The sequence below is a fragment of the Diplotaxodon limnothrissa genome, linkage group LG3, assembly GCF_057381915.1.
Source record: "Diplotaxodon limnothrissa isolate DT_005_m linkage group LG3, D_limnothrissa_male_GT1.1, whole genome shotgun sequence".
Classification (NCBI taxonomy): domain Eukaryota; kingdom Metazoa; phylum Chordata; class Actinopteri; order Cichliformes; family Cichlidae; genus Diplotaxodon; species Diplotaxodon limnothrissa.
In genome coordinates, this window is record NC_140598.1 from 28,248,985 (window position 1) to 28,258,901 (window position 9,917).

At 41.5% G+C, this 9,917-nt stretch overlaps 1 protein-coding gene across 1 annotated transcript; it reads left to right on the forward strand.

Moving 5' to 3' along the window:
* Positions 1-254: 254 nt before the first annotated feature.
* LOC146635216 (GTPase IMAP family member 8-like) lies at positions 255-3,913 on the forward strand. Its single transcript, XM_085345312.1, has 2 exons — positions 255-279; positions 1,683-3,913. Exons 1-2 carry the CDS (start codon positions 255-257, stop codon positions 3,911-3,913), a joined length of 2,256 nt encoding a protein of 751 aa, XP_085201438.1.
* The last annotated feature ends 6,004 nt before the right edge of the window (positions 3,914-9,917 follow it).

The following is a 9,917-nucleotide window of genomic DNA, read 5'->3' on the forward strand; positions in this document are numbered from 1 at the left end:
AAAGGTTTATCCCTTGATTTTTATCGTCACTCAATGGCTTGATCTGCCTCAAGTCAGCCGTCAACTGCTGGTGATGGTAAGAACGATGTCTGAAGTGCACTTGACTGAGCGGTCTGTGATGCTGAGGAAGTTGCAACATTCCAACAGTCCACAGCTGCAGAAGCGGCTAGAAAGAGTCTCTTATAGAGTCGTGAGATAAAGAAGAAGTTATTCGACAGCAAGACGGGCAGTGACACACAAACTGCTATACAGACATGTCTGACCAAGAGCTTCTACTGGGTAAGGACAACTCACTTTTTCAATGTACATTTAAATATGACACAAAAAATGATATTTCCAATGTCTAGTTGGATAAAAAAAAATACACCAACGCAATCTTAATGTTCAGGAGAACATAACTCTATGTCAACTTCATGTCAAAATCCCAGAAAGTTGATTTTGTTGATCTGGACGTAGTGTTTTTGTCCAGATGAACAAAATGAACTTTTGGGGATTTCCTTACCTGGTTGATTGAGCATGCATTAAGAGAATTTGGCTAAAATATTAATTATTTTCTTTCACAATGACTTTTTGAAAGCAAAAAACTAAAACTAGAGAAAAGAAAGTTTTAGCACTTTGAATAGTAAAACTGAAAACAATATTCGTGAGAAGAACTTCTGTACAGGTTTCATGTTCACAGTTCAAACAGGTAATAGCAAGCATGTATGTTATCCAAATTTAATTTGATACACTACTACATGGAAAAGGAGTTCATATTAGTTTCTCTGTAATAATTAAATAAATACATATTCCATAAAATTCCCCTCGTGCCCCTGCGGGTGGTCTGTCCTTCAAGCTCGGGTCCTCTACCAGAGGCCTGGGAGCTTGAGAGTCCTGCATAGTATCTTAGCTGTTCCCGGGACTGAGCTCTTCTGGACAGAGATCTCAGATGTTGTTCCTGGGATCTGCTGGAGCCACTCTCCTAGCTTGGGAGTCACCACACCTAGTGCTCCAATTACCACTGGGTACCTCTTATCTGAACACTTCGTACCAAGATCATTGGGAATGTTTCTCAGAAAGAAGTGTCTGATTAGGAGAGAGCCATTCCAATTAGGCTTATTTCCAAAGATGTAGCTGATTCTATTAAACCTCCCAAAATGAAATGATTTAGAGTTTATTTTAACATCTAATGCCTAAAACACATGTGTCAAACTCCAGGCCTCGAGGGCCGGTGTCCTGCAGGTTTTAGATGTGTCCTTGTTCCAACACAGCTGATTTAAATGGCTAAATGACCTCCTCAACATGTGTTGAAGTTCTGCAGAGGCCTGGTAATGAGCTAATCATTTTATTCAGGTGTGTTGACCCAGGGTGAGATCTAAAACCTGCAGGACAGCCGCCCTCGAGGCCTGGAGTCCGACACCCCTGGCCTAAAAGAAGAAGTGTAGAAATACAGAAACCAGCAGTTTCTCTGTCCACCACAGGGTCAAAGAGTTTTCTCTTTATTTATTTATTTGTTTGTTTATTTATTTATTTGTTTATTCAGTGACTTAAGCCCTAGTCTGGGCTGCAAAACAACTGAGGGAAGCTGACAAATATTTGTTTTCAGATTTTCATCTGTAAAAATGTTAATTTTGGAGAAAGAAAATAGTAAAATGTGCCTTTTACACCAACAACAGTAAAATGTTCATAATATTTTTCTGCAGAGCTAGAGGAGCCAGAACAACAAGAAGAACCAGATAAACCAGAGTACAGGATTGTGCTTCTTGGAAAAACTGGAGTTGGAAAGAACAAAATTGGAGATGCCATTTTAGGAAATAATAGAAATGGTTTTGAGTCAAGGTCATCTTTAGAGTTTCAGAAGAAAACACAAGAGTTCGGGGGTCAGATCCTGACTGTAGTTGTTACTCCAGATCTGTTTAAGAACAGACTGACTGACGTGGATGTGAGGAGGGAAATCCATAGATGCATCTGCTTTGCTGCTCCTGGTCCCCATGTGTTCCTGGTTGTGTTTCAAACTGGCAGCTTCACAGAAGAAGATAAAGAAATAGTGAGAAGAATTCAGCACATGTTTGGAGAAAAAGCAGCACGTTATATTATGGTCTTGTTCACCTGTGGAGATCATCCAGAGGCAGACAGTGTTACCATTGATGAATTTATTAGTAATAATCCACCTCTGGGTAACTTCATCAGTCAGTGTGGAGGAAAATATCATGTGTTTAACAACAGAATGGAGGATCCCTCTCAGGTCAGAGAGTTACTGAAGGAGATCAACAACATGGTTCACAGAAATGAAGGAAGCTACTACACCAGTGAAATATTCAGACAGGCTGACTTCAGGATTGTGCTTGTCGGAAAAACTGGTGTTGGGAAAAGTGCATCAGGAAACACCATCTTAGGACAAAGAGTATTTATGTCTACACCAAATGCTTCCACAGCAACAGCAAAGTGTCAGATGAACACAGGTCAGTTTGATGGTCAAATCCTGGCTGTAGTTGATACTCCAGGTCTGTTTGATACCAGTAAGACTGAAGAGGAGGTCAAGAAAGAGATCAGTAGATCCATCCCCTTTGCTGCTCCTGGTCCTCATGTGTTCCTGGTTGTGATTCAGGCGAACAGATTCACAGAAGAAGAACAAAAGACAGTCAGGCAGATTCAGAATGCGTTTGGAGGAGATGCAGCACGGTACACTATGGCCCTGTTCACCTGTGGAGACAATCTGGAGTATGATAGAGTCACAATAGAAACATTCATAAAAAATCCAGCTCTAAGTGAGTTCATCCGTCAGTGTCAAGGAAGATATCATGTTTTTAACAACAGAAGTGAAGACCCTGCTCAGGTGAGTGAGCTCCTGAAGAAGATCAACACCATGGTTCAGAATAATGGAGGAAGTTGCTACACCAATGAGATGTTTGAAAAGGCAGAGAGAGCATTTAAAAAAGTGGAACCAGACCTCAGGATAGTTCTTGTGGGAAAAACCAGAGCTGGGAAGAGTGCAGCAGGAAACACCATCTTAGAGGGAAATGTATTTAGATCAATATCATCTACTTCCCCAGTGACATTAGAGTGTCAGAAGGAAACAGCTCTGTTCGACTCTCAAAAACTGGCTGTAGTTGATACTCCAGGTCTGTTTCACACCATGTTCACCTTAGACCAGTTCAAGAAAGAGATCAATAGATGCATCTCATTGGCTGCTCCTGGTCCTCATGTGTTCCTGATTGTGGTCAATCCAGAAGAGTTTGAAGATAAAGAACAAGAAACAGTGAGAATCCTTCAGGATGTGTTTGGAGACAAAGCCGCTTGTTACACCATGGTGTTGTTCACCCATGTAAATGATCTGAAGGTCTCCATAAAGGAACGCATCATTGAAACTCCAGCTCTCAGTGAGTTCATCAATCAGTGTGGAGGAGGATATCATGTTTTTAACAACAGAAGCAGAAATCCTGCTCAGGTCAGAGAGCTGCTGGAGAAGATCAACACCATGGTGAAGGAAAATGGAGGAAGCTACTACAGCAATCGAATGTTTGATAAGGCAGAGGAGGCTATAAAGAAAGAGGTGGAACGACTAATAAACAAAGAAAATATGACACCAGAAGAAGCAACATACAGAGCAGAACGGAAAAATAAGTTTTATCAAGACAGCAAGGTTGCAGTTCTTATAGGATCTGCTCTTGGACTGGGTGTTGGAGTTGGTGCTGGAATTGGTATTCCAGCTTTTTTCACAGCTGCTGCTGCTGGAGCTACAGTTGGACTTGTAGGAGGTCCAGTGGGAGCTGCAGTAGGAGCTACAGTTGGAATTGTAGGTGCTTCGGTGGGAGCTGTGACGGGAGGTTTAGTAGGGTCTTCAGTGGGAGCTGGAGTGGGAGCTGGAGTGGGAGCTGGAGTGGATCATATTTCTGCAGCTAAAATAAAAAAGAAGGCTTGTGTCCTGCAGTGATATGCAGTGTTATTTGGCAGCAGCTCATTAACATAAACATGAATATACAGAGTGGAAATCAAATTTTAGAATAATTATCTTATTTGACTGTGCATTTATTGATTATTAAATGTATTTTGATCAAATATATTTATTAATTTTACAGAAAAAAGGAAATTAATAATTGATTATGTCATTATGAAGACATTATTAAACTGTAAAACAATCAGCATTTAAGATGATCTAAACTCTGTTTTAAAGCTGTCCAAGTCAGTAGAACAAACATATTTTTTAATAATGTATCATGAATCAAACATTACTGATGGAAATTATTTTCTTGTGTTGTTAATCAGAATCAGAATACTTTAGAATACGTAGTCTCTGTTAATATGAGAAAAAGAGGAGATAAAATGAGCAAAATCAATCAAACAATTCAGAGAAAAACATTTACCGTCAGTTTTTTTTTAATTTTTTTTATTAAAGTCTGACATTAAAGAACAGCAGAGATATTTGATTCATGTTTCCTCTGGGCTTTACCTTTCTTCTGATCTGTCAATAAAAAAAAAAAAAAATGTCAAATGAAATGGTGTAAAAGCACTGTAATAAATATATCTGAAAAATAAAAACTTTAAAAATATGTTTCACTGGATATGATTTTTTTCTGCTAATCTACAAAATATCATCTGTAAATTCAAAACAAACAGCGAATATCTTTTCTTCCTGTTTGATTAAAAAAATGTGATCAAAAAACTTTTTAAGCCGCAGTTTATGATCTGAACCTGTTTTCTGCAACCGACCCAGGACCTCCACTGATCTTTACTCTCTTCCTGCAGTTTAATACTAAACACAGGTCTTTTTTTTTTTATAGATTATCGATCACTTCAATTCAGTTTTATTTCTACAGTGATAAACCAACTACCAGTTGCCTTAAGGTGCTTTATATTATAAGGTAAAGACTCCATAACAGAGGTCACTACCAGGCACTCCACGGTCCAGGTCCAGACACAGAAGCTGTCCCATATATTTTTGGTCAAAGTAATGTTTTTTAGCGGACTGAAACCAAAAATGATGTCCATTCCCCTCCATCACGTACAGTTTTTTTGTAAAACATGAAGAGTTTACATTAAAAAAAAGCAGAACAGCTATGAAAAATTCAATATTTTATACAAATAACTATGCATAATTATTCTGAGATTCCTCACCTTTCATTATGAGCAAAATAAACCTGTTGGGACATGATCATCTGAGTTCCTCACACCAACAAACCCACTAATATGAAGGTTTGCTCTTGTCCACACAGAAGTGGGTTCTCCCTGAAATATGAGCCATCAAATGAGCTACGACACCTCAAACGACACCTACTCTCTGAATTGGAGCAAAGTGGACTGAGGCTGTGCAAGGAATCAGTTACCAATGTTATATTGTCATCATCAATGTTACCACTGTGCTGCCTTAATAACCTTCTTACTGTAATACCTGTTTAGAATCAAAGTGCCAGTTCTATAAAACTCACTGATCTCCACCTCAGTTCCTTTGATGATGAGAGTGGGCCTGTCAGCTTTGGACGGATGGTATTAAAAGCTGAACTCTAGTCCAGAAAAAACATCCTGGCAGATGTTCCGCTACACTCCAGATGTTGCAGAGTGTGGTATAGGGCTATTGTTACCATGTCATCCACTGATTGAGCGGATTGGTAGACAAACTGGGATGAATCGAAAATGTCTGGGACCATGTCGTAGATGTGCGTGAGAACCAGTTTTATCAGGCACTTCATGGCAGTAGGTGCGAGCGCTGCTGGCCTGAAGTCATTGCCTGAGATACTGACAGGTTAGTTATTCCCCACAGGCCTTCAGAACTCTGGGAGAACTCTGTGGTGGTTTACCTTGTTCAGAGCTTTAGGGACTTGTGTGAGTGTCACCTGGAAGGCAGTGTCCGTGGGGTCTCTCCGGGCCTTTGAGGGTGTTTCTGTGTTCAGTCTGTCAAACCTGGACTAGAAGGTGTTAAGGCTGTCTGGGAGGGTGGCATCTCGGTTGTCTGTGGTAGTTGTGGTTCTCTTGTAGTTGATTGAGTAGATTTAATCACCTGCCACATGCTATGCGTGTTGTGGTTGACATAGTTGCCTTCAGGTTTTTGCGAGTGGGCCCTTTTTGCTGCTCTGATGGACTTTTGCAGCTCATACCCAGCTCTCTTATACTCCACTTGGTCTCCTCACTTGAAGGTCTCCCACCTCTTCCTGATTTTCATTTTTATGTCCCTATTAAAATACAATTTTTGGTTGGGGAACATACGCACAGCCTTGGAGGGGCACATATGGATGTGCAACAGCTAATGCAGTAAATTTCAGTGTGAAATTCCTACAGGTTTTGAGGGGTAAGGCAAAGATATATGTCAAATGTCATATTTGTCAATGTCAAATTACAGAGTTGCATGCTGCTACCACTCCAAATACTAACGTAAAACTCTAAACTGGATGTGAAAATGTTCCTGTGGTTTCCAGTTCCTCTACAGAAACTTCAGCAAAGAAGTAAAACAAAGGATGTGGTATCGAAGGGACGCTGACACACTAAAACGTTGTGTGTTTGTGGTGTCTGCTGCATCTTCCTGGCTTTTTCGGTTCTCAAACGTACGTTGTGGAAGTTTTCCATTTAAATAAAGCCGCAGACGAGCAGTGAGCGGTAGTTAATCCAAACACACAAAGAACAGACAACCAAGCTTGTGGAGAGCCTGCATGATCACGGGGCAGACAGTCAGCAGAGTCTCCTGAGCCTAGCATGGCTCTCAGTTAAATACCTTCTTCAGGAATAAAAGGCAGTACTCAGCTGTTTCACACCTTAAGGCTCACACTCCCTTGCTACCTCCCAGAGTCCTCAGTTGCACTGACCTCGGTAGTAATGAAGGTGTTTGAGAGGCTGCTGAAGAACATCATCTCCTCCTCCATCCCAGACACCACAGATCCGCTGCAGTTCGCCTACAGATCCAACAGATCCACAGAGGATGCCATCGCCCACGTCCTACACACCACTCTCAGCCACGTGGACAAGAAACAGGGTAACTATGTGCGAATGCTGTTTGTTGATTACAGTTCAGCGTTTAACACAATAGTGCCCTGCAGACTGTTCACAAAGCTGAGGGATCTGGGACTTAACAGCCGTCTGTGTGCATGGGTGTTGGACTTCCTCACTGGCAGAACTCAGGTGGTGAGGGTGGGCAGGTGCTTCTCCAACAGCATCACCATCAACACAGGAGCACCTCAGGGATGTGTCCTCTCGCCACTGCTTTACTCCCTCTACACTTCAGACTGTGTGGCCACCCATGGCTCCAACACCATTGTGAAGTTTGCTGACGACACAGTGGTGTTGGGTGCCATCTCCAACAACGATGAGGCGGCCTACATGGATGAAGTGAAGAATCTGGCATCGTGGTGCCAGGAGAACCACCTCCAGCTGAACGTCTGCAAGACCAAGGAGCTGGTGGTGGACTTCAGAAGGGGTCAGCACAGAGACTACAAGCCCATTATCATCAATGGAGCTCCAGTGGAGAGGGTGCAGTCCTTCAAGTATCTTGGTGTCCACATCTCCTCAGACCTGACATGGGCTGCCCACATTCAGGTCCAGACCAAAAAGGCTAGGCAGCGCCTGTATTACCTACGACAACTGAGGAAGTTCAGGGTCTCTCCAAAGATCCTCAGGATTTTCTATACAGGCGCTGTGGAGAGCATCCTCACACAGAACATGACATCGTGGTTTGGGAACAGCTGTGTGAAGGACCAAAAAGCTCTCCAGAGAGTGATCCATACAGCAGAACGCTGCTGCAGGATTGCTCTCCCCCCGCTTCAGGACACCTACACCAGGAGATGCCGGACTAGAGCAGCGCAGATACTGAAGGACCCGTCCCATCCTGGCAACAAACTGTTCCAACTTCTGCAATCTGGTAGAAGGTTCCGCATCTTCCGGGCAAGGACAGAGAGACTCAAGAGGAGCTTCTATCCCCAAGCCATCCGTGCCCTAAACACACACACCCGCCCTCTCACATCATCTATAATTGACTGAGACAGGACTCTCTTCCAGACACTAAACCAAGGCACAATGTACATTTCAATTCCTTTAATTTTAAATATGTTTATATTGTCTATCCTGTAAAATAGTCAGATGTCTATTCATATTAATGTACAGAATTCACCTGCTTGCTGCTACTACTGCACATTCACCCAGTGTATATACTACATATATATATATATATAATGTTCTTCCTCTACACCCTCCCCCCCCCCCCCCCCCCCCCCCCCAAATGTTTGCACATGTCGAGGAGCGTGTCAGGTTACATTTCACTGTGTGTTATACTTGTATAACTATGCATGTGACAAATAAAGAACCTTGAACCTGAACCTTGAACCTCAAAGAGACAAAAGATTCTTCCTGTGGAGCTGTCTGCTTCCACCCAACTGCTACACCCCCACCATTTGTCTTAATGTCTGAGTGTGAGATTTCTTAAAATCCAGTGGCACCAAGGCATTATACAATAAAATAATGTGATTAATACATAAGTAAAAGAAATTCCTATACAAGTATCTCCTATCAGGTGCTTAGTCTGAGCAGAGTTCTTTTTTACCCTCCTTTTCCCTCATGTATTGTGCACTTTCATTATTTTTCTTACCATCATACGTCTCTCTGGCCTGTATGGTCATATTTCACTGCATGTAACATGTAACTGTAACATTGCTAGTGGCAATTTATAAGCTCAATCAATCAATCAATCAATCAATCAATCAGATTCTTCACTTCCCCATCCACATTTATGCAGCCCAAGATATACAGTAAGAAAACTTCAGCCAGTCTGAGCATCCACTTTCCATAATGTTTTTTGTATGTTTTTGGTAGCTGGCGGGTTCAGAGGGAGGAAGAGATGGATGCAGGTGTGAAGTTCGTGTGAGAGCAGGGAGTGAATTCAGCATCCTGACGATCTGATAGACAAAGCTGTCTGTCAGTCTTAGTGATGGGTCGTTCGCGAACAAAATGGCTCTTAGAGCCGGTTCTTTGACGTGAACGACGTGAGCCGACTCCTTATCGCGAGCCGTCACGTGTTTTTTTTTTTTTTCTTTCTCTCAGCCTCTCTCTCTCTCTCGCACTTTTTTTCTGCTTCACTCAGCATGCCAGCCTTGTGCTTTATGCTGGGCAGAGGGGGGAGGGGCGGTAGTTACACTCAGTAGCACAGGAACAGAGCGGGAGGGAGAAAGAGAGCCAGGGACAATAACATCACATTAGAAAGGTATAGTAATCATCCACAACTATTTTCAGTTGCAGATGATAAAGGATTCAGAAAATTTATTCATGCAGGTCCATATGACAGAGAATGTGCATCTTCTGTTTGTTTTCATATTATAATTTATATTTAACTGTGTTGTGGTTTGCAGTGTTTTGTGTTGTTTCACTTTAAATTTGTGAAAGGAAAAACCTGAAAATTAAAATAGTTAAAAGTTGAAATGTGAATAGTTGATTTTTGTATTATATGATTTATTTATTACATTTTATGTGGAGTGAATAAATAAAAGTATATTTACGGTGGCCCCTACAGACAAAGCACATACAAACTTCAAATCACGTAAAAACTCCAAAACACGTAAAAACACGTACAAACTCCGAAGCACGTAAAAACTCAAAACACATACAAAAGACAACAGAAGTGCTCCAGGATGCTAGGGCACAGTGTTGAGCTTTTGTTACCTAGTGGCTACACAAGCCAGCAAGCACCAACGACCAGATTTGGTGTGTGGTAAACAATAAACAATACACACATGCTTTCAGTTGTGTAATTTAAGTGATCTAGGTAGCTCTGCTTTGGAAGTTCAGTTCATGCTAGAAATGTGTTTTGGAGTTAGTACGTGTTTTGTCTCTAGGGGCCACCGCATATATCTATATATAAACATATATAAATAAAACCACTTTTTTTTTACTTTAGTAATTCCTTTTGTGCATAATTTTATATTATTGTTAATAATAAATTATTTAAAGCAACAAAACAACCTGAA

What these genes read in the sequence shown, in the direction of transcription:
- LOC146635216 (XM_085345312.1), top strand. Translation starts at nt 255, where the DNA reads ATGTCTGACCAAGAGCTTCTACTGG. An exon ending in TGACCAAGAGCTTCTACTGG is followed by an intron (nt 280 to 1,682) that starts GTAAGGACAACT and finishes ATTTTTCTGCAG; the next exon opens with AGCTAGAGGAGCCAGAACAA.